This window comes from Sphaerodactylus townsendi, linkage group LG03 (assembly GCF_021028975.2).
Source record: "Sphaerodactylus townsendi isolate TG3544 linkage group LG03, MPM_Stown_v2.3, whole genome shotgun sequence".
NCBI lineage: Eukaryota > Metazoa > Chordata > Lepidosauria > Squamata > Sphaerodactylidae > Sphaerodactylus > Sphaerodactylus townsendi.
The window spans coordinates 162220329-162248319 of NC_059427.1; the positions used below are offsets into that span (position 1 = coordinate 162220329).

At 45.8% G+C, this 27991-nt stretch overlaps 1 protein-coding gene across 1 annotated transcript; it reads left to right on the plus strand.

The window, feature by feature from the left end:
• Positions 1–3468: 3468 nt before the first annotated feature.
• LOC125427980 (olfactory receptor 5C1-like) lies at positions 3469–23965 on the plus strand. The gene is made up of 7 exons (XM_048487547.1): positions 3469–3533; positions 3636–3802; positions 3891–4119; positions 4776–4945; positions 6623–6685; positions 10182–10260; positions 22999–23965. Exons 1-7 carry the CDS (start codon positions 3469–3471, stop codon positions 23963–23965), a joined length of 1740 nt encoding a protein of 579 aa, XP_048343504.1.
• The last annotated feature ends 4026 nt before the right edge of the window (positions 23966–27991 follow it).

Here is a 27991-nt window from a genome sequence, read left to right on the forward strand (position 1 = left end):
ATTAGTGGCAATTGTTTCAAAAATGTTGGGCAGGCTCTAGAGAGTCTTTTTCTGTTTGAGAGATGGGTTTGGTGGCTTTACTAAATTGAATTTCTTTATCCGTGGTGGCTGAAAAATGTTTCTTTTACGTGCTCTGGCTCGGAATTCTTAATGGTAATAGTAATGGGTTATTATTATATGTATTTGTATGCAATGTTTATCACCTTTGGGCAGTTGTGCACATGCTACACGTGACAAGGTTCAATGGCTTTAGTTACAAAAAAAAGCACTTTTTTTTAGAGGAGCACCAAGTCAATTCCAGAGAAACATGCTAATTAATAATTATGTAAAATGCAAGCCTTAGTGGCGCAAAACAGTCGGTACAGCATGGTGCGATTTTATCGATATGCACTGGCGAAAATATAGTTTATAGTGTTTTAAGCCATATAGACACATATTGGAGCAGCCTCAAAAGCAATTGCACAAAAAGAGTGAAGCACATTATATAAAATCATCTTAGCTAACGTCCCTGGATGGGGTTTGGAATTGCTGGAAAACCGGCAAACATCGAGGGGAATGCTTATAAGCTGGTGCCAGGGAACATAGTGACCTGGACAGCAGGATAGAAGTCTTAAAAGTTGTTGGGCGACCTGGGACGGAGCACACCTGGCTCTCGGCGATTACATCCCACCTGAACGGCACCACCTGGAACGGAAAGAGAGATTAATGGCTTCAGAGCGTCGTATGAGCTCCTTGGAAGCCTGTTAGTAGGTATAAGGGTTAGTTGGTGAAGAGGTGGGACGAAACGCACCAGGTCTGTATTGCCCTTCTTGACTCAAAACCAATAGTCAGTAGACATGGCGAGTGGCGGCCGGTAAAGAGGGCATAAATTATGTTACATTGCGGCAGCAAATCCCCTTTTGAACCTCCTCGCTGCTGCTTACAGAGGAGAGTCTCCTCCTTCTATGGGAATTGCACCAACAAACTCTTAACACCTGTGCCAGCCTCACAGCATTTTACAAGCTGTCTGCATGTAAACCACGCAGAGTTTCTTGCTTTGTTCACAGGGCTCCTGCCCCAAAAGCCTAACACTTTTGCCCCTGCCCCACCCCCAGATGGGGCTGTTAGCCAAGTAAAGCTGCACCACCCATGAGCGGCCCTTTCTCTCACTCTGGCTTCAAGACCATCTCAGTCTGGAGTATTCCACAAACTACCTCTTGTTTGTGGCGGTGCTTCATTTTTTCTGTGCTCTTAAAACAACCTGGTCGTGCGAATTTGAAATTGAGAGTTTTGCCAAATGTCACTTGCAGATAGATCGGGTGAGGCAGGGAAACCATTTCACGCCACTGCTATTGCAATGGTCAGACGTCCATTCTGTGGATTGTCCTTAGTTCCATGGCACCAAAATCTGGAAATGTGGCAAGGTAACTCTACAGGCTGGAACTAGACAAGCTTCTGTGAAGGACTCTGGTCCTTACACTGGTATGCCTCATTCTCCTTTTGTTTTTTTGTACACTTCCTCCTCCCCCTTTCCAAATCAAGCCATATTATTGTTTTCTTACAAAAGACCCCAGCATATTCCTGAGTGACTACAGCTTTTTACACCTATCCAGCTGACTGCGGTTCAGAAGACGGTGTGGTACCACTTGACTCTGTGACCTTAGTGCTATGGGGTCCTACAGGGTTCTCTTCCATTCCCACATGCATTTCAACCTCTATATCAGGGGTCTTCAAACTGCGGCCCTCCAGATGTTCATAGACTAAGCAATTCCTGTTTGTTATTCCTCACCACCTGGCCATGCTTTGGTAGGGGCTCATGGGAATTCAGGAGTCCAACAGAACATCTTGAGGGTCATAGCCGAAGACCCCTTCTGCTCTATATGGAACAAAGCGCTTTTGCAAGTGTGATCATCTGGAGAGGTGGAGCTGACTGAATGACACAAAAGACCATTTCTCCTTCTTACCAGGATTAGGTAAAACTGTGGTCAATTTTGCTGGGTGGCTGCAGAGATAGCAACAGTATGCATCTTTGCGGAATGTAATATGAAGCTAAGATAATATGGAGATTTATTAACAATAGGAGATCTTGATTTAGGTTTGATTCATCCTGTTCTGGATAGGGTATACTCAGCTTTAAAGCAGCAGATTCACAGTGTGGGGATATTACTGTCATGTCCCATGGTCCTCCCAATAAACAGACTCAGTGGATATGAAATTGATTCATTGATTGGCGTTTAGACAGGATACACTTCTAGAATATTTGCTAAAACTAAGAACTTTCACACACGACCTTCCCATATCCCATTAATCTCACTTAACACCCCCTCCTTTCTTGCTGTTACTAAGCAACCCCCGCCTTTTGTCTTCCCACGCTGGTTCTAAATGTGCAGTTCCCCGAGGCCATACTCTGAGATAACCACTCAGGCGCACTCTTGGACAGCTGCTTCAGTTAACCCATGCATTCCTACATAGCATAGCTCTAATACAGCAACAGCCAGGATGCCACTACCTCCTGTACTCTCCTGTACTCCCCATAGTCTTGGCAGTTGTTGAATGTATTGCGCCAGATGGATACAAAGGTCTCTCAACTACAGTGTGTAGTGCCTTTAACCACTTTTTGCTGTTTTTCTTTTAAAGGTGAGATCCTGACCATGGTAATCCATGCTTCTGGTCACATCCATGATAGATCTACTTTTCATAGGGTCATCTTGGCAGATGGTTTGGAGGCTCCAGTTTTTTGTGTACAGAATATTGTGTACAGTTCTGGGCACCGCAAGACTGGCTATTAGAGATGTGATTGGTGGTGCAGGAAGTGAGTGGGCCCAGGTAGGGCTTTTGTCCAGAAAAGCTGGAAAGAAATTACTAGTGGGGCGCCATAGGGTTCTGTCCTGGGCCCAGTCCTATTCAATATTTTTATCAACAACTTGGATGATGGAATAGAGGGCATGCTAACCACCGGTGTGACGTAGCTGGGTTTCAATGGTGTTGATGGTAAGGCAGTCACTTTAACCTGAGTACATTCCACAGTCTCAGCAATGGGCCAGCTTCATCGGGCGGAGGACTTCGGTCTCTGGGCGCTGGAGATGAGGTCCGTGCCCCGCCAGCCGGAGGGGATGGGATGATGTAGAGTTATAACCTGTGCTTCCTGGCGGAAGTTATTCCTGCTACCGCGCGGTACTTGAGTTTAAGATGTCTGAAACAAACGGTCTTTTTTCTACCAGCAGCCTTTATTTCGCTCTATGGAATTTCACATTGCGCGTGAATCAATTCCATCTATATCCCTAGCGTGCAGTGACCCCGTAAGTTCCCGCGGAGAGGTTGATGTTTCTTGAAGGTGCGTAGCCCCAGTATTCGACTTTCCTCTTGACCCGGATGAATCGGGCGGAGAACGGGTTCTGGCTGGTGACTCTTTCCGGCCCCTCGTGATCAGCAATGAAGTCTTTTACCCGCTGGAACGAGGGACGGACGACGGTACCATGGAGGATGAGCATGGAGCCAGTTTTGGGGGCGCTGTCTATGGATCGAAATGCCTGTGGATCGGATCTTCACCCGCTGTGATGTGGATTACAAACCTCAGATGCGTTCCGGTCGGAGGAGGACGCCTAATTTCATGCGGCAACCTGTGGAGTCCGGCCGGAATCCATTCTGACTCTCAGATTTGATGCCCCAAAGAACCACCGTGGCACAGCACTGGGCTCCGCGCTACCCGGCGTTGACACCGGACTAAACTCTTGGATTGAGGGTATCCGCAACGCTCTTCCCGATCGGACCCCTGATCCTCGGTCACGGGTTGCACCTGAGGTTCCTGGAGCCACCAGTGGCGGTAAGTTCCTCGGCGTCTCAGCCTTGCATTCACTAAGAGCCCGGTGAGCCTGCACTCCCAGCCGGATCTGTTCCCTCTCCCATCGTAGCAGAGCTGGGAGTGATAGCGGGCCTACTGGCGATGCCCAAGAAGCATGGACCCGCGGAACGCTTCGCGCTATGGAGGAGGAACGGGCACAGCGTAAGTGTAAGAGCGCTACGTGAAAACCGCAGAGGACCGAACAGCGGTAACGCAAAAGTATTCAACCTGAAGCTGGACGCCAAAGATGCTTCCAACGGCTGGGCTGGCGCGAATCGTCAGTCCGCGATAAGTGTCCGGTAAACGCTTCCAAACTGATTTTACAGCGTAACGTTAAAGCGTTTCCAGTCTTTATGCGCGAGCTTACTGCAGCTTAATAAACGGGACGAATCCGGGCTAAATTTGGAACGGTGGTGTTTCGTCGTACGCGCATCTGGTGAATGCACATTGAATTCCAGCGTAGAGAGCTGGCTGCCTGGAGAGGAACTGAGGAAGCAGCAGACCAGGAAGCCCCACAGAGCCCGGCCGTCACTGATAATTTCGCCGGGCGCCCAGAGGGGCAAACGCTGTTAGCCCTGCCAATCTTCCATGACTTCGCCCGAACGCCGCACCGGGCATTACTACCGATCCCGCCCCCCCCAGGCAACCTTGCCCTTCCAACCTGCTCAACCTGGCGCGATCCGGCTTCGGTGCTTTTGCATTTCGGAAAATACCGCTTTTCAGGCCCCATTCCTGTTCGCTTTGATGGGACCTCCCGCCTCCAAACTCCCCTACTTCATCTTTACAACCTCGATGCCTACATGGAGGACTACATGATTTATACCGGCCTGGAGCCAGTATGCTACGTGGACATCGCTCAGTCCTGGATGGGCAGCAGCCAATTGGTTTGTGAATTTCGGGATTTTGCGGCGATAGATTCTCTCGAATGGTGCCCGTGATTCTCCGTTTCTGCAAGAGCGCCTTCCAAGATCCGTAGCGCCGAAAATGAAGCCATCCGCATTCATCAAACCGACCCAGCAGCAACTGCCGCTTCGCAGAATTGCCCGGTGAATCTCGCGGCGGCGTCACCGACTCTCCTGAGGTGGGCCTGGAACCATGTTCTACGGCTCTCGGATGCTGTTGACGGCAAGCCGCGAAACGGTGTTTTTAATTCGCCGTGACTATTGCTGATTGACCAGAAGATCCCAAGTGGCGCTCTCGCTGGAATATCGCCGGTACGGAGGCCGCCCACCAAAACCTGCCGCTGCTTCACCAAGTTAAGCCTTAGCCGCCTTTACCGAGACCACTTGAGCTTCGCTGGCCACTGGACAAAGTCTTTACTATGCAGGGACCAGGTCATCTTAGTCAAACCGGCTGAAAACAAAACTAACAGTTCTGCTTTACCGCACTTCATCTCGCCAAGCTACCACGAATCGGGCCGCTTCCCCGACGTAAGCCTTACCTAAAGTGCTGGCCATCGTGGTTAAGCACCCAGAGGAGGGGAAGAGTTGCTTGTTCTTCGCAGCCCCCCATGGACATGGGTCCTAATTCTGACGTGAGTGAAGGCAGCGCCCCATCATCCAAAGCCGCTGGGCTAATCCCCGCTACATACTCGTGACATAGCCCGCCCTGTGGATTCTGGGCTGCTCCCCATTGCTTAATGGCGGCCCCAGGTGAGGAGCTGAAGTCTGACCAAATTCCCCCCGGTTTATAACATCACCCAAATGGACGGCAGCCCCTCGAACGGGCGACCGCCCAGTTCCAAAAAAAAATTACTAAACCGGCTCCTCTCCCTGCGCCTAATTATTGGGAGAAAATAGTTTTACTTTTGGCTTGAAGTACAAACACCTTGGCAGTTTCGGCATGCGCGCGGTTATTGTTACATGAACCAAAAATTCATTTGGAAAGAAAAGGATTCAGAAATTCACTGACCCTCCCTGGCGGAATACATGAATTGGGAAACCCGTACCCTCCTACACCCCTGCTTCATCGCCATTGCCCTATTCTGCCGTCCACCGCTACCGCGATCTTAGCTAGAAGCTAGGAGCAAGAATGCATCAGTTAAGCCACCCCATAGAGAAAATTTTAATTGCAAAATTCGCGAGTACAGCCGGGGCTAAACTGCCCAAAGGTAGAATTCCACCGTATGAGTCCAACGAGAGAAGGAACTTCGCGGTTTCTTGGACAAGAACTCGCCGTGGTTCGACACGGCGGCTACCAGTACCACACACACACGCCAGTTCCTGGCTTTTGGTTTGTAAAAGATGGGTTCTACGGCTTTGTACAGATTATCGAGGTCTCGCAGTCTCCCCTGAACCAATAAATACCCTTTGCCTTTTGATCAAGGACCTTTAGATGCATTTTCAAAGCGCCATCTTTACTAAATTAGAATTTATGAGAAGCTTACTACAGGCCGGAATTTCGTTGAAAGGCTATGAACACTTTGACTGGCGCTTAACACAAAGTTTGACAGTTTGAATACTTCTAATAATGCCATTCGGGTTATGGGCCCTCGGGCTTTTAAGCGGTCTTTATCAACGAAGGTTCTCACGATTTGCCGTACAAGGGAGTTTATACTTAGATGACGCTTTTAATTTATTCAATAAACCATGGAAGAGTATGAAGTACGGTCGTAGCGCTTAAAACGCTGTCACCAAACTTCTTTGCCAAACTTCAAATGCTTCCATCAGACCTCATTATTGACTATTTAAGCTATCGATCACCGAGGGCTTAAAAAATGGATCCTGCTAAAATTGACGGTCCTCCCATGGCCTGCCCCACCAATCGCAAGAATCTCAAATCTTTTCTTGCCGCTAATTTCAGGACTTCATAATTCATCCGCTGAACTGTATCTCCTCTCACAAGACCTCTTAATACGCACTAAGGGTAAAGATCCACTTGTCCGGCTGCCCGGGCCCCTTTCCTGGTCTGAAGAATGTCAAAACAGCCTTCAGCTCTTTAAAGTTCGCTTTTACACTTCGAACCCTTTCATCCTAAAAGCACCCTGACCCAGATCTCCCGCTTGTGGTTCACGGGAGCCCTCTGGATTAAAAGCACTGGGGCAGCCCCTCTTGCAAATAAAGATGGTGGAAATTGGTTCCGTGCTTATTTATCAAAGAAATTCTCCGGTGCTGAACTCAACTGGACTGTGGGAGATAAAGAGACTGCATAACAAAGTAGCATCTCTCCACTGGCGCTTACTGGCTGGAGGGGGCCAAACACCCTTTCAGGTTTTGGTTGATCATGCAACTTGGCTTTTCCACCCTCAAGATGTTCGCGAAACAACTCCTCATAATGGCTTCTTTCGCTTTTCATGTTCATTTTCCTGGAAACCAATAGTTCAGTTGACGCGCTTCTCGCGCTTACTCCGGGAAGGGAGTTTTGGCGAGATATTCCCACGACTGTTCCTCCTGTTGGGGATGGCTGTCACCCGATCTTCAGACGCCCACTCCTCCTCGCCCATTCCCAGTCTCGCTCTCCTCTTTCCTGGCGGAACTCGAGGGAGGCGTACGCTGAAGCCTCCAGCGGAGGAAGGTGATTCCAAATTGCGGCTTTGAGTATCGAGTTTGCTGGAGGGGATGCTGGTGCCTCCTCCGGCAAGTAGGTTCTTGATTTCGCCACTGCCTCGCCGCTGGACATTTTGGCTTTCTGGTAAACTTCAGACGGCTGGCTGTTCTGGTGGCACGCGAAGGACATGGAGAGGCGTGAGAGGAGCAAGAAGTTGCTCTTGTCTGTGCAGAAGCCAAAACATCTGGAAAGCCCCTGGCTGGCTGTTGAACCTTCCCGTGGCCTACCGGGAAGTCATCTCCATGGATTTGGTCACAGATTTCCACGGAAAGTCATGGCAATACGGTCTTATAGGGTGCGGTACTTATTTTCAAACAGGCTCCATTTTATTCCATGCGCTCAACCTCCGCCCTAAGTAGCACGGCTGTTCTTCATTCAACATGTTTACCGCTTCTACACTCCGCCTCTACGGTGGTTCTCCATCGCTGCCGCCCCTTACTCCATACTTAAAGTTCTGAAGGCTTTTAGGGTTAGAAAGTAGTCAGCCTTCGCCATGTCACTAATGCTCTCCTTCCTGTGCGACGAGTCGGAGAGAATCTAACAGAACCCTAGGAGTAATATATTTTATCGCGAGTTGATAACACCAACTTACCACCAAGACAATTGGTGCGAGTCTCATTCCGCTTATGGAGTTTCGGCAATAAATGCGTTCGCAAGTAGTACAAAGAAAACCCTCGAAATTGTGCCCTGGTTGCTCCTCTCCCTCACCAAGTAACGCAAAGAACTACTCCGCTTTTACAGCATTGATCCTCCAGAGTTTCAACAATGGATTTCATCCCCAGCCGAGGTGGAAATCAGTCCAGACCGCCTTTTACAACAGGCTACAGCTAAGGGACTCTAAAAAAGCTGTGTTTGATAAGTTAATCGCCGGATTTCATGTGGGCTACGCTTTTGTGTATTTTGTTCTACTCAAAAAATCAGAGATGCATAAAATTTTCCAAATCCAGGCAAAGATTCGGTGGACCTTTTTCAGATTATCAAAAGTGATTAATGATGTCACTGCCCGCATTGGATTTGCCTTAACCTTTAAAGTAATATCCATCCTGTCTTCCCATTCCAGTTTACCTCTAAGGATATTCTTCGCTTCCCATGCCTGGCACGGACTCCGGCCGAGAGACTCTAATCACCATTATTAATACGGCCACGCGCACTACTTAAATTGGTTTTTCTCATCCTGGACTCTCGCTTTTAATTCTAAACGCTTTGCAATATTTTAGCGCTTCAAGGGACATTCCCTCTGCGGCAACTCAATGATTTATTCCTAAAAATATTGACTTCCCAATTTTGTTTTGCTTTCCAATCACAGTTTCTTCCAAGATAAAACCTGTGGGAGTCTCAGAAGGTGGAGGCAGAGTGTGCTGTACCTGGTGTTGATGGGAATAGTAAACTGGAGTGCACCCCACAGCCTCAAGAGGCCAGTTTTCATTTAAAGGCGGAGACCTTTATTCTCGCGCCAGATATAGGTCCCCGTCTCTTACGGGAAGCCGGGAGGGGATGCATGATGAGTTTGGTAACCAGGCTTCAATGGAAGGTTCCCTGCCACCCTATGCAATTTCGAGTTTTAAGATGTCTCGAATAAAATCCGGTCTCTTTTTTCACCAAACTGCGTTGTTCTTTATTTCTGCTTCTATGGAATTCCTTACACAGATGACACCAAATTAGGAGGTGTAGCGAATACCCAGAGGACAGAGTCAGAATTCAAAATGACCTGGACAGATCACAAAGTTGGGTCAAAACTAACAAAATGAATGTCAACAGAGATAAATGCAAGATTCTTTACTTAGGCAGAAAAAATGAAAAGCACAGATATAGAATGGGTGACACCTGGCTTGACAGCACTACATGCGAAAGGGATCTGGGAGCCTTAGTAGACCATAAACTAAACATGAATCAGCAGTGTGATGTGGTGGCCAAGAAAGCCAATGCAATTTTGGGCTGTATCAATAGGAGTATATTGTCAAGATCGAGGGATGTAATTGTAACTCTCTATTCATGCATTGGTTAGACCTCACTTGGAATACTGTATACAGTCCATGCTGTACAAAAAGAGACTTAGGGAGCTGGGGATGTTTAGTCTAGAGAAGCATAGGTTAAGGGGTGGACATGATAGCTATGTTAAAATATTTGAAGGGTTGCCATGTCGAAGAGGGATCAAGCTTGTTTTCTGCTGCCTCAGAGAATAGGACGCAGAGTAATGGATTCAAGGTGCAGGAAAAGAGATTCCACCTAAACATTAGGAAGAACTTCCTGACCATCAGGGCTGTTAGACAGTGGAAGTCACTGCCTCAGAGACTTGTGGAGACTCCTTCTTTGGAGGTTTTTAAACAGGGGCTGGATGAACATTTGTCGGTAGTGCTTTGATTGTGTGTTCCTGCATTGTAGGGGGTTGGACTTGATGGCCCTTGGGATCTCTTCCAACTCTATGATTCTATGACTCTACAACTATTAGAGATGTGATTGGCTGTGCAATTTAAAAAAATATTGCTTTGGCAACAGCTGCCAACACTCCACAAGAATTTACACTGTGTTACTGAAGCTGAACTGTGGCAATCATGGCTGGCTGACTCGCCTTCTATGGCAGCCATTTTGTTTCTGCGCCCACCATGCTGTGTCAACATTCCAAATGGGCCTGCAAGCTCAAAAAGGTTGGGGTGCCCTGGTCTGCCTACACATTGTGTTATAGCATAGCATTTGTAGATCCACCACTGATGGGTCTACATTTTTCTTGAATGCAGATAATTAACTGGTGGCCCTTGGGGAAGTGTTTACACTGAGCCCTATTTTTACGTTGTTCCTCCATGCCTCATTGTGCCAGGACAGAAGCACAAACTGCCAGTTTTGACTTTGCGGGAACTTCTCTTGCTGAGGAATGACAGTGTGTCCTATGTTTTGGGGTAATTGCACAAATACCTCTGGGTAACATCTCATTCATTCATTCATTCATTCATTCATTCATTCATTCATTCATTCATTCATTCATTATTTATTTATTTATTTATTTATTTATTTATTTATTTATTTATTTATTTATTTATTTATTTATTATCATATTTATATACCGCCCTATCCCCTAAGGGCTCTGGGCGGTAAACAACAGGATAATGTTACATAACAACAATATCAATAATAAATAATATATCATTAAATAACATCATCAAACATAAAAACATAAAATTACATCAATACAGACTACTTTTCATGTATCTATCTACTGCTGCAAGGACGTTGTGTACACAGAAATGGAGATAACAAAATACCAACAAAGGAAGACTGGATACTGAAAGTCAAGGAATACTCAGAAATAGCAAAATTAACAACTTCATTAAAGGTAAAGTTTCCCCTTCAGTCGTATCTGACCCTGGGGTACCACTGCAAGCAGTGATTTCATAGGCAAGCCTCTTTTGTGGGGTAGTTTGCCATTACTTTCCCCAGATACTCTTTACCCCCTAGCGATGAGCTAGGTACTCATTTACTGACCAAGAAATGGATGGCTGGCTGAGTTGACCATGAGCCAGCTGCCAGGATATCTGACCCATAGGGGGCTCAAACTCTTGACCATGTGAGTGGCAGTGCAAGCACTTATTTACCAAATGAAAGTGCATTTACCAACCTCAGGGCAGCTTACGTGCACCTGGTGGAATGAGCTCCCGTCTGAGATCAGGGCCCTGCGGGACATCAGTGAGTTCCGCAGGGTCTGTAAGACCGAGCTCTTCCGCCAGGCTTTTATATCTTGCCATGCAGCCTGACCGGAACATCGCAACCTCCCATGTGTGTCTTCTATGGGATTTTATCGCCATCTGCTTATTTATTGTTTCACTGTGTAAGTTTTAATCAATATGGCTGTCTGTGTACATTGTTTTTTATTGTATTGTTTTTTATCTGGTTATATTGATGTTCGTCACCCTGAGCCCTATTGGGAAGAGCGGGATATAAATTCAAAAATAAATAAATAAAAATAAATAGTTTAGTGACATCAAATTCATAAAATCCAGTTTCGATAACAATCACACATGACATTGAAACTTTTAACATACAATATTCATTACTGATGGCAACTAAGGTGTTTGTAGGACCCCTGTGCAGTGTAAAATTCATCATCATCCCCATCCCAATACATATCCAGTCAATAGTTATCTGGATGGTGAAGGAGGGAGGGGCAAGATTGGGAGTCAGCAACTTGGAACAGACCCATGGCTGCCTCAAACAAAGGTCTGGGTACTGCGGATTTCTTCAGCTTCAGCAGCGTGTGTGTGTGGCAGGGGGAGGGGGAGGGGATTGTGTTGGCATTTGCAAGTGTCGGTCAGAACTAATCATGAAAGGGTTAACACCTGTTTGTATGTAAACAGGATGCTGAGGTGACATTGTAATGAGTTGACCTGTTGATTAGCTGTTGGTCAGCCAGATAGCCACTGCTTACTTGCTAGTGAGATGTAGAGCAGAAGTTATAAAGTGACCTTGTTTTCTTTGTTCAAGCAGGACAAGATGTAGTCTTAAGTGTATATTTAGGACTGTATATATGCAACAGAGCAGTACGGCATGTATTTGTTTTTATTCCATGTAACCCTGCCCTTTAAGTTAGTAAACTTAATATAAATCAACTCAAAGTATCTCTGGCTCTCTTTCCCACTGGATGCTGCTTCCGTATATCTGCTAATTAAGTATCTCTTTGTATGTATACCTACAGATTGACACTCCCCAGACAAACTATTCAGTGTAAGGGAGCACAATAAGAAAGCTAGAAAGCAAGGAGAGCGGACCCCAAGCACTTGTCTAGCTCCCTCAGAATTAAGAAGTTTCTAGAATATCCCTTCCAGTCATCAACTGAGGTGAACAGAAGAAGAAGAAGAAGAAGAAGAAGAAGAAGAAGAAGAAGAAGAAGAAGAAGAAGAAGAAGAAGAAGAAGAAGAAGAAGAAGAAGAAGAAGAAGAAGAAGAAGAAGAAGAGACAAAGAAGGAAGGAAGAAGGAAGGAAGCCAAAGAGGGAGGAGGGAGGAGGAGAATGCAGAGGAGGGGGGGGGGGAGGAGGAGGAGTTTGGATTTATATCTCCCCTTTCTCTCCTGCAGGAGACTCAAAGGGGCTTACAATCTCCTTGCCCTTCCCCCCTCAAAACAAACACCCTGTGAGGTGGGTGGGGCTGAGAGAGCTCCGAAAAGCTGCGACTAGCCCAAGGTCACCCAGCTGGCGTGTGTGGGAGTGCACAGGCTAATCTGAATTCCCCAGATAAGCCTCCACATCTCAAGCGGCAGAGCTGGGAATCAAACCCGGTTCCTCCAGATCAGAGTGCACCTGCTCTTGGCTACTACGCCACTGCTGGTAGCCACTAAGCAACCTTATGGTCTTCCTCCTCTTCATTAAGCCTTCAGCTGTCTGAAGCAAGAGCCATTGACTCAGAATGGCAAGACAATACTGGAAAAAATAGATCACAGGCTTATCAAAGTAGTGAAGACCACTGCAGGAGTACCAAGCCCCCTTGAAATTTCCTCTGATTTTAGTGGCTTGGAGACAATGCATGATTGTTCTTCCACAAGTGGGATGAAAACTCCGAAGCTTCCTTAACAATTCCTGCAGGTCATAGCTTCTTTCCCTTCCAAACATGTGTCATTAATTGGATACAGAAACCATCCTTCAGGGCTTGATAATAAATCCTTTGGAGACACTAAAACACCCAAACAAACCTACTGCCCACGGGGAGCTTGATCAGGAATTAGTGACATAAAAAAGGGGGAGTTAGAGCATTGCTGCCTATGGAAGATGGAGGAGACATCACGGTTTTCCAAATCAACATAAGAATCCATAAAACCAAGCCATATTAAGATGCTAACCATGGGAGAACTGGCAAAGGAGGCAGACATTTTCTCACTGCATTTATAAGATGGGGACACTCTAGGTAAGGGAACAGAGGCCTTCTTCTGTCGGCCCACTCAACTTTGACTCTCATAAGGGCAGTATGATGACCCGAGGAACAAGACAGGACACCTTCTACTGCTTTCTCTAGACTGTGTAGAATGATCTAGCTGACTTGGGATGAATAGGCTGAAAGGGTCTGGTGGTCCATGAGAGGAACTGGAAATAGAAAATCTGTCTTATCATCATTCATCATAAAACAGGTTCCAAATATGATCCACCACTTTATAGAGCTGATAATATTTTGGAGGTATCACTGAGATGAGGGACTGCTCTTCATATCACAATAGCTGTAGGGAATGCAAGCATTACAAGATATCTTCTAACGCCGATATGTAAAGTGTGGGCATCATAAAACTGTAGGCCCAAGTTTGAGAAGTCTGGCCCCATCGTGCTGTAAAACTGGATGTTTAAAGATGCCTGTACACGTTCATGGGAAAGCCATGCTTTATGTGTTCACTGCGGGGGGCAGAACAGCCATGTATCAGCAGTGTTTCCTGGTGGGACTGCAATGTGTGAAGTGCCTTAAACCCTAATTCTGTGCTCACCTATCTAAGCTACATATGACATGAGTTGGCAAGCTGGGTTGAGGGTCCCCAGACTCAACATGTTGACCTTTCAGTCACACAACAGTTTTAGGGAAAGGTACTTTCAAAGTCTGCAAGAGCTCTATTCTGCTCAAAACTGTAGTATGTGAGGAAAGGAGGCTCCTGCCTTTCCCTCTGTGGCATTTTCCAGAATCTAAACTGCCTCAGAAAGGAGTTATTTGCACAATGCTGGAACTGTATATGAAGCATTCTGAGCATATACAGCTCCAAAGTTGTCCAAATAACTTCCTGCTAGGGCCCTTTCAGAGAGCCAGCATTGTATAGAGCAGTGATGGCAAACCTTTTTGAGACCGAGTGCCCAAATTGCAACTCAAACCCCACTTATTTATCGCAAAGTGCCAACCCGGCAATTTAACCTGAATGCTGAGGTTTTAGTTTAGAAAAAACCGGTTGGCTCCCTCTTCCTCCACCCCACCCGCTCGAGCAGGGGCCAGTCTGCTCTAGCCTCCAGCAAGGCACCGCTCTGTGCCTCTCTAGCATCTCTGCCTCCTCTGTGCCCCCCCCCCCCCGGGCAGCAGCCACCTGGAGCACAGGCACCAGGCCTGCCAGCTGAGTCCTACCTGCTCACCGCGGTGCGCGCACATCATGCTCAGTGGCCCAGGCCAGCCTAGATGTGTCTGTGTGTGTGTGGGGGGGTGATTTTCTGCCCCCCCCCACATGATGAACTCTGTGTGCGCATGCCCACAGAGAGGGCTCCGAGTGCCACATCTGGCACCCGTGCCATAGGTTCGCCATCACTGGTATAGAGAGTAAAGAATCAGAGTAGGATCTAGGAAACTAAGGCTCATTCCGCACATGCAGAATAATGCACTTTCAAACTGTTTTCAGTGCTCTTTGAAGCTGTGCAGAATGGCAAAATCCACTTGCAAACAGTTGTGAAAGTGGTTTGAAAACACATTATTTTGCGTGTGCGGAAGGGGCCTAAGGTCAAATCCCTACTCTGCCATGAAAACTTGCAGGGTGACCTTGGACCAGTCACAAACTCTCAGTCTTGACTGTAGCAAGTATTTGGATGGGAAACCTCCAAGCAGTACCAGGGGTGTGACGCAGAAGCAGGCAATGGCAGACCACTTATATATGTCTCTTGTTTTAAAACTCTGTGGGACAGCCTAATTCAGTTGTGACTTGGTGGCAAAAAACCATGGCCCTTTCAGCTTGGGAGAGAGTCATGGAAGGGAAGGCAGACCCTCTCGTCCCATCCTGAAGTTCCAAGGAGACTAATTACAGAGAAAGGGAGGGACTGTGCAATAATGCCCAAACAGAAATGCGAAGCCCTGTATCTAATGAGACACAAAAGGTTCTCCAGTAGAGACAACAGAATATATTCCAATAAAGTAACAGAAATAAATGACAAAAATAAAGCTAACCTTGGCTATTCAGGATAATGCACAATGCAGGTTCTTCATGTCACCCAAAAAAATTATCTTAAACATTCTTTTGGAATAAGGATGAAAACTTTCAGCCAGGCAAACAAAAACAAAAACTTCACATAGCATCTGCATGTTTATGCAGTTCTCCAGGAGATGAAAAACAGGATTGTGCAAAGTGGAGAAGTCTGTGATTTGTTTCAGAGCTGAGATCTTAGAGTTGCCATTTTAAGAGTTGCCTCACAAAACTCCAGATAATTCTTTGCCTTGAAAATAAACCTTCATGGGCTTTTTGCTCTTTTTTCTGAGGCATGTAATATTTATAACTATCAGTGAAAAATATAATATAAACCTTACAAAAATAGATAACATCGATTTCAAAGACATTTACATACCCAGCCGGATCCCTTTCCGCTCACTAGCTTGCCCAACATCCTTGCAAATGCTTTCATCTAACTAATTTAAGTACCCAAATGATGTGATGAGTCTCAGCTGAATCTATTATGCTAAAGAAACTTCTACAAAAATCCTGTCAGATCCCAGTTTGAATTTGAGAGTGTCTGACTTTATGGTTTTGGCTTTGTGGTTCCAAATGCTGAGTATAATAAGCTTCTGACTGGGATAATTGAGAAACAGGGCCTGTAAGACAGAGCTATTCCACCGGGCCTTTGGAGGGGCCGGCCACGGTTCCACCGCCCCCCATTGAAACTGAAATCAAAGCTGCCTGTCTGGACCACCTTGGTTGGGCCCTAATTCCACCTTGGGCCCTGCCTATCTCCTCCCCTTCCTTCTTCTTCTTTTTCTTTTCTTCTTTGGCCTTTAGATCGGGTGCCTGTGTATATGTGTTCTACACAATCTTGTTGTTTTAATTTATTTATTGTTATGAATTGCTGCTGAGTTTTAATGGGTTAACTTTCATGTTGTATTAATCTGCTGTTGGAAACAGCCGTGTTGTGAGCCGCCTCGAGCCCTTCGGGGATGAGGCAGCCTATAAATTTAATAAATAAAAAATAAAATAAATATATTGAGAAATATTTATGTCAGCAGAGGCTATATCTACTTTAGCTAACAAAGAATTTAAAGATTAGCTTGTTGAAAGTGAGAAACAAGTACTGCATCAGCCACGTGATTCTTGATGCATCATAAATGTTCAGAAATTCTGATCCTGACAGCTCTGAAAGTTTTTCCAACATTGAGACTCGCATTTAATAACATAAATAACATTTTAAAATTACAGTTGGAATCATGTTCAATTTCTTTGCTATATTTCTTTGCAGGATATTCAAACCTCTTTCATTCTAGCTCAAGGCTGCAAACACAGCAAGACCCATACTTGAAGAGACCACCGATCGTAGGAATACGAATCATTCGCTTTCTAACATCAGATCTCACAAGAATATCCAAGCAGAACAGTGGACTTCTCTAGACTTTAAAAATGCCTTTCCTCGTTGTTTGTATTACAGGGGAAATTCACACAAAATGCAACTTTGCAGCCAAACCCTAGGTCACTCTGAAACCTGGGGTGACTTACTTTCGGGTAAGTATTCTGCAAATCTACCCCTCCTTATCTTAAACAAGTGCTCCATCCATGCATTTTGTGTCGGAGCATTTGTGCAATGGAACTGAATGAGAGAAATTCGCAGCTGCCCAGATTTTCCTTCCCCAAATCCTTTGCCTGTTGTTGCTTAGATGCTGCTCTTCCTCAAATTCATTTCTGCAGCCAGAACTACTTTGTTGTCCTTACCATGAAATATTTCCATGAGTTCGCCTTGTCCTATCTTGTTTTCCCACCTGAAAATCCCATGGGCTGACCTAAATCAGCAGTGACTTGAGGGCATTTCCTCCGCCATTTTGTTTACCAATCTGTCCCTCTACTCTCCAGCTCTATCTCTCTCCACTGCTTGAAAGTCCTCTGCTCCCTTAAAAGACTCATTCTCCACTGTCCCCAGAAAGCTGTTGCCACTCTCTGCTCCTTCAAATTCCTCTTCAAAACCTTCCTTTTCTGTGAAGCTTCATTGTCCTCCTGAATGGAAATGAAGGTCAATGAAAGGAAATGAAGGAAATGAAAGCCAAGTATGCATATTGGTCCCCTTCTTTGTTGTCAAAATGTAGTCTGTAAGCTCCTTGTGATGGCATCCTGTGAAGTATAAGGTGCTAGCTAAGCAAATAAACAGATTTCATGTTTCTTATCCACACATTCCTTACCCAAGTCAAAGTAGCTTGAGGGATATCAGAAAGGATATTGAAGAGATAGAAAAAGTGCAGAGAAGGGCAATGAGGATGATTGAGGGATTGGAGCACCTTCCTTATGAGGAGAGGCTGCAGCGTTTGGGACTCTTTAGTTTGGAGAGGAGACTTTGGAGGGGGGATATGATTGAAGTCTATAAAATTATGCATGGGGTAGAAAATGTTGACACAGAGAAATTTTTCTCTTTTTCTCACAATACTAGAACCAGGGGGCATACATTGAAAATGCTGGGGGGCGGGGAGAGAATTAGGATTAATAAAAGGAAACATTTCTTCACACAATGCGTGATTGGTGTTTGGAATATGCTGCCACAGGAGATGGTGATGGCCACTAACCTGGGCCCTTTCCCCACTTACTGTTTGCTGCGCGCTACTCTGCCCAAATAGCGCTGGGTCCAGCAGCGCTCCCCACGAGTCCGGGCGGTGACAATGCAGCCACCCCGACTCTGCCGCTCTCCCGCCTCCTCAGCCCAAGTCATTTCTGGCGCTGATAAACGCAAGGTTCACTTCTATGACCCTGCGCAGAGCGCGGGGCAGTGGGGAACACGACCCCGCTGGCCAGAAATGACTTCAGACGCTGCGGGTAGCTGCGTCGCAAAACAGTAAGTTAAGGGGAAAAGGCCGCTGGATAGGCTTTTTTAAAAAAGGGGGGCTTGGACAGATTTATGGAGGAGAAGTCGATCTCTGGCTACCAATCTTGATCCTCCTTGATCTGAGATTGCAAATGCCTTAGCAGACCAGGTGCTCAGGAGCAGCAGCAGCAGCAGAAGGCCATTGCTTTCACATCCTGCATGTGAGCTCCCAAAGGCACCTGGTGGGCCACTGCGAGTAGCAGAGTGCTGGACTGGATGGGCTCTGGTCTGATCCAGCAGGCTCGTTCTTATGTTCTTATGATGTTGTTAATTTTCAGTAAGAAAATAGTACCAAGGCAAAGACTTAAACAGCTTATATCCCCTCAACCTTCCATGCCTATCAATGGTCACCCTGCAAGCTTGCATAGCATGGGTGGAGATTTGTACCTGGATTTCCCAGTGTCACAACCCCAGACTTGCTCAAAGACAGGTATCAGTACTGTAGTACTTTCCTACTCAAGGAAAAAGGTAAAAACCTAAAAGTAAGGTACACTACTTAACAATATCAAAAAGTTAAATATTGTTTTAATAATAAAATAAATAAATGTATGTTTCACTCCACCTCCCCTCCCCCCTTCCATAGCTGTATGAGATAACAGAGCACAGGCAAACATTTGCAGGCCATTTGAGCAGGATGTTTTCAGAGCTAGAAACATGGCAGGACCCAAGCTAAGACATTAAAGGGTCATGACACCTTGCTCACCCCTTTCTGTCGGAATAGTACCAGAACAGGGGCACATAGCTAAATATCTTGAACTATTAACTGAACCCCAACAGAGATGGATTATTACAAGGACCAGATGCAATACTTTTCCATCGGCCATTACAAAGGGTCGCTACCTATCTATCCCTCTCCAGGATCGGGTCTGTCCACACTGTAAAAACCAAGTGTAGACTCTTGCTCACATTATACTTGACTGTCCGAGATATGTGGGTATTAGGAATTCTCTTCTCCCAAGGTGGTCTTAGACAAATCTAGAAAAGAGACTCTGGGAAGAAACCCAACTCTTGTTTGTGGGAGCTTTCTTTGTTAAATAACACAGAGGCAGTGCTCTTGGAAAAAGTAGCAAAAATTTCTTTTACAAGGATGTAGAATTTTTTTTTCACTAAGTAACGTCCAATGCTAGATACAGTTTATCTGTCTGTATTTTGAATGTACTTTTGATTTGTACTTCAGAAATGTCTGTAATGCTCTGGAGCCTATTTTAATATGCCTAATAAAGGTTGTTGTATTGTAAGGTCATGACACCTAGGTCCTAGTCCAGCATGTTAACCAGTGCTTTTCTCTCTTAGAGGTTTTTTTTTTTTTTTGGCAGGCCATTTTCCAGAGCAGCTCAAGTCAGCTACTGAAAGTGAATTCTGTCCTCAAAACATCAGAGCTTAACCTGGAAGCCCTTGGTCTGTATTTCTGATTAGGTTTTTATGGCGGGCTTTTAAATAAAATAACATAATTGTTCCATCAAGCTGCGGCCAAATTAGGATGGCCCCTGAAGGGGTTTTCAAGGCAAGTGATGAGCTGAGGTGGTTTTTCATGACCTGCCTATATCTATCAGCTTTGGAGTTCTTTGGGGGTCTCTCATCCAAGTACTACCTAAGACCAATCCTGGGGAACCTTTGACAAGCTTGGGCTGATCAGGGCTGTTTAGGTTGGATTTTAATTAATATCTTCTAATGTTTTGCTTTTACTATTTATATTCTGTAGGCTGCCTTGGACAAATTCTTTTTTTAAAAAAAATTATTGTATAGAATATTATTATATTTGTTACATTCAATATGTTTGTTCCAACTATACATTTTTTCCTTTTTCACCCCCTCCCCCCCTTTTCCATTGATTATTTCAAGCAAGCAGCAGAAGGTTCATTCTTCTTATTCTCTTATTCCATAGTTCTTTGTTAAATCCGGTTTCTTCCATCCATTTTTCATACAATGTCCATAGCTTCATAATATCTTCTAGTTTCTCTTGCCATAGTGTATTTTTTGCCAGTCTCTCAAAAATCTCTAACTGAATTTGTTCCCAAATATATTCCAACCATTTTGAGACTAGTCCGCTTCTTTGTTATCTTTCCAGCCCAATCTCTTAACACTCATGTAGCTGCTCTAATCATTATTTTATACATTAGTTCCTTTAAATTTCTGTTCTTTCCACTCTTATATCATCTTATAATCCCCACAATTAATAAATCATTGTTTACATCAATTTTTACTTTTACTAACTGTTCTAACATATTTCAAAAAAAAATATTCTCCCAAAACTTTTTTTTTTAACCACTTTCCCTGCCATCTCCTATCCACATACATGAGTGGCTAATATGCTCCTTTTTCTCCACAGTGCCAGCATTTTGGGCTTAGTCCTTTGCTCATGTAGGCTAGTTGTATTGTGGGGTTCTATACGCATTACTTTAAGTAACACCTTTCTTTCCAATTCCACATATTTTCTTCTAATCTTCGTCATACTATCCATAATTCTTCTAAAAAAAAAATTTTCTCCCATTTTTGCTTCAACATTCTTTAAAGATAAATTCTTTTATCCCTCCTACCTCATATATACCTTGTATACACTGATCCTATAATTTTCCTCTTTAATATTTCCCCCCATGGAGTCTTAACCATTGATTTTCCATTTGTACAGTCACCTTTTTTTATTCTAGATTTCCTTGAATCTCTTCCCATAACCTCCTTTATCCATTTTACCTCTACTTCATACTCTACTCTTAACTACTCTCTACTTCTACTTCATTTCCTTACTTACTCTTCACTTACTTCTACTTCACTTTACCTCTACTTAATTTTACTTACCTTCTACTTGGTTTTCTACTTCTACTTACTTCTACTTCATTTCTACTACCACTTTACGATTTATTGCCATTGCATTTTTTATACCGCTCCTCCCCCGGACTGTATTGCTTCAATTTCTCCTTCCCTCCCAGTTCTATCAAGTTTTGTAATGATATAATTTCTCCTTCACAGACTAAATCAGACACTTTATTCCTTCAGGTTTCTTATAATTTTCCAACCTTCTTTTCCAGTCACACTTGCCACTGGGGCTCTATCCAGAATGCCAGGCATCCATTTACTTCTCCATTTTTCCACCTTGGACAAATTCTTGGAGAGGTGGCATAAAATGTTTGCAGTGAATCAATCATTAATTGATTCAGTCAACCATTCATTCATTCATTCATTCATTCATTCATTCATTCATTCATTCATTCATTCATTCATTCATTCAAGGCATGACTACATGATACGGTGTGGCAAGGCCCCTCCTGGGTTGCTCCAAACCCTGTCAAGCGGAAGTGAATTGTGAGTTCCGAGGTGAAACTTGGTTTCCATGCGCACAGGGGTCTGATTTGGATCAGGACCATGGGACACACTGATAGGGATTGCAGCTTCCCCCCTACTCCATTTTTCCAACATGAAACAGCCCCCAGGAGTCATCATTTTGCCCTGTTAGTGAAACTTTTGTGTACCTCAGAACTCATGTCACTTGTCTGCTTAGGACCAGGGACAGACCAAAAAATGATATTTTTTATGGCTAGTAATCTAGTCCAACCTATGAAGCCATTAATCCCAGATTCATCTATTGTCGAGGGCTTTCACGGCCAGATTCAACTGGTTGTGAGGTAGGATAGGGATGTGATCTATTTTGCGTTGTGGCTGGCATCTTCAGAGGTGTATCACAGAGGGGAAGTCTGTTACGCACTGTAACTGGACACAGTGTAACTGGACACAGTGTGTAACAGACTTCCCTCTGTGATACACCTCTGAAGATGCCAGCCACAGATGCAGGCGAAACGTTAGGAACAAGATCCACCAGACCACGGCCACACAGCCCGGAAAACCCACCACACCCAGAATCATCTGTGTAGACCAGCATTAGCTCTCTTCCAGGTCTCAGGCAAAAGATCTCTCCTACAAACGCTACCATCTTTCCATCTTTTAAACCATGATGAATGATGGAACCACCTTTTTTAAAAATCCGCCCATTTCAGAACCAAACATCCACCATATTCCCATTGCATTGGACTTGAAATCCTGAAACATGGCCTAGTGTTGAATTGGAACCAAGGTTTCCTTCAGCACCATAGCAGTGCAGAGATAACTGCCCTGAATTTCAGGAGTAGTGACAATCCACATAGTGGCAGAGGGATTCTTCGCAACTTGATTTTGAAGTTACTTTACAGCTATGCCTCCCGCTGTCCTACCAATGCAGCAGAAGAAGAGAGAAAAGCAGTTGCAGACCGTGGAATCTGAGTTCAGGGTTTCTCTGCTTCACTTTCATATCATCCTTCCTCAAAGTTGTTCTGGTCAGCAGGCATGTGGGTTCATTAGTCTGCAGTGAACTCTTATATTCTCCAGATAGTTATGGATCATACTCCCATCAGTCCCAATTGGCCATGCTGGCAGGGGCTGATTGGAATTGTAGTCCATAACATCTGGAGTGCCAAAGGTTCGCCACCACGGGTCTAGTCCTTTTTCCTCTCTCAACAACCCTGTGATGAAGCTTAGACCAGGAGAGACTGAATGTCCTATAATCACCCAGTGAGTTTCGTGGCAGACTGGGTGTTTGAAAGGGACCTGACCCATTACCCCATACTGGCTATCTATTGTCGAGTGATTGGTGGAGACCATGTCCTTTGAATAAGGGTACCAAGAGCATGACATGGCAACTGGGCACCACAAGATCTGTGTTTCTGCTTCTGGATATGTGTGGTCTAATGCTTCATAGGGCGGTACAGGATAGAATCTTTCCCAAACTGATGACTGCTATCTCTTCTTTCTTGGTGGAAATAGGAGGATGAAAATCCACTGAGCAGTATTTGGATCAAGCGGAGTAAAATGATTTCTTGACAACTGTCTAAGTCTCATACTTGAAGGTGGGAAGTTAGGAATTTCACCTGGTTTCTCCTTCTAGCAGATCTGATGGCACACCATAATAACACCCGGGTGACAGAGTTCATCCTCCTGGGCTTCACTTCACGCCGTGACATTCAGCTCCTTCTCTTCAGCATCTTCCTACTCATCTACCTCCTTGGTGTGGTGGGGAACCTCGGCTTGGTCATTCTGATCCGGGCTGAACGGACCTTGCACACACCCATGTACTACTTCCTGAGCCATCTGGCCCTGATGGACTTGTGCACCTGTTGCACCGTGGCCCCCAAGATGCTCCTCGGCCTCTTGAAAGGCCAAGACACCATCCCCATCCCAGCTTGCGCTCTTCAGATGTTCTTCTTTGCAGCTGCTGCAGATGCCGTGTGTTGCCTCTTGGCTGTCATGGCTTATGACCGCTACGCTGCCATCTGCCGCCCGCTCCATTATGGAATGGCCATGCCACAACACCTCTGTTGCCTCCTGGTGGCAGTGTCCTATGCAGTAGGGGCAGCCTCCGGAGTCATCCATACAAGCATGGCCTTTCGCTTGCCCTTCTGTGGAGCTCGCACTCTGGACGCCATTTTTTGTGATATCCCTCCAGTGTTGGGTTTGATCTGTGGCAACACGGATCTAAATGAGCTCCTGCTGTTTGCAGTCTGTGGGGGAATCCAGAGCATTAGCCTGGTAGCCATCATGGCTTCCTATGGGATGATCCTCTTTACGGTGGGCCGAGCCGGGTCTCAACGAGCCATATCCACCTGTGGCTCCCACCTAACCTCTGTGGGAGTGCTATACGGCACCCAAATTTATATGTACATGCGACCTGACAGCACATATGCTCCCCAGACTGACAAGATGACATCCTTCTTCTACACAGTGGTCATCCCCACTCTCAATCCAGCTATCTACAGCCTCCGTAACACTGATGTGAAGCAGGCAATCCGGAGGAGATTCAGTAAACAGAGACACTAGGCCGGCAGCTTCTCAGTAGAAAGGAGGATGAGGAAGGCCTTCAATGACACAGAATTCTTTTCTAGTCAAAATTTAGCAGACAGGATTGCTATATGAAGGAGGAGAATGGTGAGGCACAGAGAAGGAAGCATTAGCATATTTGCAGTCATTGTCCACCTTGGCTTCCCATAAAACATTAATGAGAACATGAGAACATAAGAACATAAGAACTAGCCTGCTGGATCAGACCAGAGTCCATCTAGTCCAGCACTCTGCTACTCACAGTGGCCCACCAGGTGCCTTTGGGAGCTCACAGGCAGGAGGTGAAAGCAAGGGCCTTCTACTGCTGCTGCTCCCGAGCACCTGGTCTGCTAAGCCATTTGCAATCTGAGATCAAGGAGGATCAAGATTGGTAGCCATAGATCAACTTCTCCTCCATAAATCTGTCCAAGCCCCTTTTAAAGCTATCCAGGTTAGTGGCCATCACCACCTCCTGTGGCAGCATATTCCAAACACCAATCTGTAAGGAATTCCATAGAAGCAGAAATAAAAGGCTTTTTGGATGTAAAAGTCCGTTTATTAAGACATCTTAGAAAGCTCACGTACACGTAGTGGCAGGAATGACACTTCCCGCCAGAAGCACAGGTTATAACACCATTCACCCCATCCCTCCTGCTTTTTCCCATGGAACGAGTCTTCATCTCCCGCAGAAAGATAACGCCTCCTGGGCCATGAAACCGGCCCATCAGCCTCGGCTGTGGGAATGCACCTGCTGTTACTTCACCATCAACACTATTGAATCCTTTACACTCTGCCTCCTTTAAAGAAGACCCTCCCCCCAGGTTTATCGCGGAAGGCGCTGGGAAAGCAGAAATAAGGGTGGGAAGCGTCCAATATTTTCGAATAAACCCATTGATTATACCCAGAGGAATATCCCACCCAAGAGACTAAATATTGCAAGCGTTTGCGATTATTAAAGCGAGTCCAGGATAAGGCCAATTTCGTAGTGCTTGTGACCATCAATAATAGTCGGGGCCCCTCCGCTGGTCGTGTTGTGGCATCGAAGCGGGAGCCTCCTTGAGCAAGCTGGAAATGGAAGAGACAGGATGAATGTTACCAAGAGTTAGGCAAATCTGCTGGCAGTGACATCATTAATCACTTTAGTAATCTGAAAAGGTCCCACCTAATCTTTTGCCAAGTTTGGAAAATTTATGCACGCCTCAAGATTTTTTTGTAGATAAATACACCCAAGAGCTCTACACGCAGAGGGAACTGAAGGTGTTTATCCGGCTGCAGCTTTGGGGAGTCCTTAGCTTGTTGTAAGGCGGTTCGGACCGCTTCCATCCCTCGCCAGGGATGAAATCCATTGTTGAAACTCTGAGGGTCCAAAGCTGCCGCTGGTAGTTGGGGGGGCAATATGGAAGGGGAGCTTACCAGACACAATTTCAAAGGGGGGTTTTCTTTGTACCTCGCTATGAACCGCATTGTTATAGGTATGCGATTCGCGAACGGAATAAGCTCAGCACCACCGTCTTGGTGGTAGCTGGTGTAACAACGCAGTCACTGCCTCTAGGGTTCTGTCTCTCCGCCCCTCGGCCACTTTGAACGCAGGTAGGCGGCGACGATACCGGGCGCCCCAACAACCCCAAAAACGCCTTCCAGAACTTTGAAATGAATTGGGGCCACGGTCGAGACCACCTTAACGGGGCGGAATGGAGACGGTAAACATGTTGAATGAACAGTCGCGCTAACTTAGGAGCGAGGGGATGGAAGCACATGGAATAAAATGGGTTTGTTTAGAAAATAAGTCCACCACCACCCACACAAAACGGTTGCCATGACTTTCGGCAAACTCCGTAATAAAATCCATGGAGATGACTTCCCAAGGGCTGGAGGCCACCGAGAGGTTTCAACAGTCCATGGGCTTCCCGGATGGTTTTGGCTTCCAGCACAAAACCGGTGCAGCCCTTAATGTATGCCTTTCCTAATGTCCTTATAGCATTGCGCTACCACCAGAACTGTCGGGCGGGCCAAAATGCAGAGTTTTCAGAAAGCCAAAATGTCCAGCCGAAATGGCATCGCGGGCAAGCTTCAAGAACTCCGTTTCATGGAGGGGAGGGCATCACTCAACATTCCTCCGCCAAACTCCATTCTCCAAACGCAGAATTAGAGTCACCTTCTTCCATTGAGGCTTCGTGGTAGCCCTCGGAAATTCCCGCGAGGGGAAAGGAGAGACGACTAGGAATCGGGGTGAAGGAGGAGGACGCTTGAGATCGGGTGACAGCCAGCCCCAACTGAGGGGGGGAGGAGAACAGTGCGCACCGTCTCGTATAGGCAGCTCCACCTCTCCCTCGGTAGGCTGGTGAGCGTCACAGCCAGCTTCTATTGGTTTTTCCGGGGAAAAAATGGACTGTAAAAGAGAAACGAAAGAAATCGGCCCAACGGTAGTTGTTTTATGACATCTTGAGGGGGGGGGTGGAAAGAGCGTCAGGTTTTGTGATCCCACCAAACCTGAAAGGTGTTTAGCTCCCTCCAGCCAGTGGCGCCAAGTGGATAGTGCTACTTTTAATGGCCGCAGTCTCTTTATCCCTGGTACGGTCCAGTCTAGTTCAGCACCAGAGAATTTCTTACACAAATACGCACACGGAACCAGCCTACCATCTTTCTTTTCCTGCAACCGGGCTGCTGCCTAAGTGCTTTGGTCCGAGGCATCCACGTGAACCACAAACGGGAGATCTGGGTCAGGGTGCTTTAGGATAGGTTCGTGGTAAACGAGAACTTTAAGAGTTGAAAGCTGTTTGACACCTCGACCAGGAAAGGGGGCCCGGGTTTGGCGGATGGTGGATCTTACCCTTAGTGCGTAGAGGTCTGGTGAGAGGGAGAGTCAGTTCAGCTAATTGGGGTATAAAGTCAATGAGCAGAAATTAGCAAAACCAAGAAAAGATTGGAGCTCTTTGCGGTTGGTGGGGTAGGCTATTGGAGGATCAAGGCCAATCTTAGCAGGATCCATTTTCAAGCCCTCGGGCGAGATCCGTAACCCAAATAGCCAATGGTACGGTCTGGGTGAAAACAGCATTTGGAGAGTTTGGCAAGAGAGAATTGTCGAAAGCAAGCCGCTTTCAATACCTTCTCGAACCAATGTTTCATGCTCTTCTATGGTTTGTGAGTAAATCAAAACGTCATCTAAGTATACTACAACTCCCTGTACAATAAATCATGGAGAACTTCTGTTGATAAGTGGGCCATAAAGCCCCTGGGCCCCACTTAAATCTGAATGGCATTATCAAGTATTCAAACTGTCCAAACTTTGTGTTAAACGTGAGTCAAGTGTTCATAGCCTTCAGCGATTCTGACCCTGTAGTAAACTTCTCTTAAGTACATTTTAGTAAAATGTTTCCTGCCGAAAGTGCATCTAAAGGTCCCTTGATCAAAGGCAAAAGGATATTTATTGGACAGAGAGACCGCGATTGAGACCTCGATAATCTGTGCAAAGTCAGAAAGACCTCTACCTTCTTTACAAAACAAACGGAGCAGCTGCGGTGTGTGTTTGGTCAGATGAAACCGGCTAGAGTTTAGGTTCTTATCCAAGAAGGTACCTAAGTTCCTTCTCCTCATTGGGACTCATGCGGTAGATTCTAATTTGGGCAGTTGCTCTGGTTGTATAAATCACTTTGCAATCAGTGTCTCTGTGGTGGCAACTTGATCGCATTCCTGCTCTGGAAAAACTCTGGCTAAATCATGATACGCAGGTGGGATGCCAATAGAATCGAGCAATGCGCTGAAGAAGCCAGGGGAGGGGTGTGGTCCTGAGAAGTTGGGTTTTTCCAATTCATGTGTTCACCGCGAGGGAGGGTCAGTGAATTATAAGATCCGTTCTTTCCAAATGAACTTTGGTTCATGTAATAATAACCATGGCATGCCCAAAACTCTGGAGTGTTTGGCCACTGGCTTCGCCAAAATAAAATCCGACTTTTCTCCCAATGGTCGGCAGAAGCACCCGAGGAGAACCGGCTGTGTTTTGAACTCCAACGTCCTTATACGCTCCCG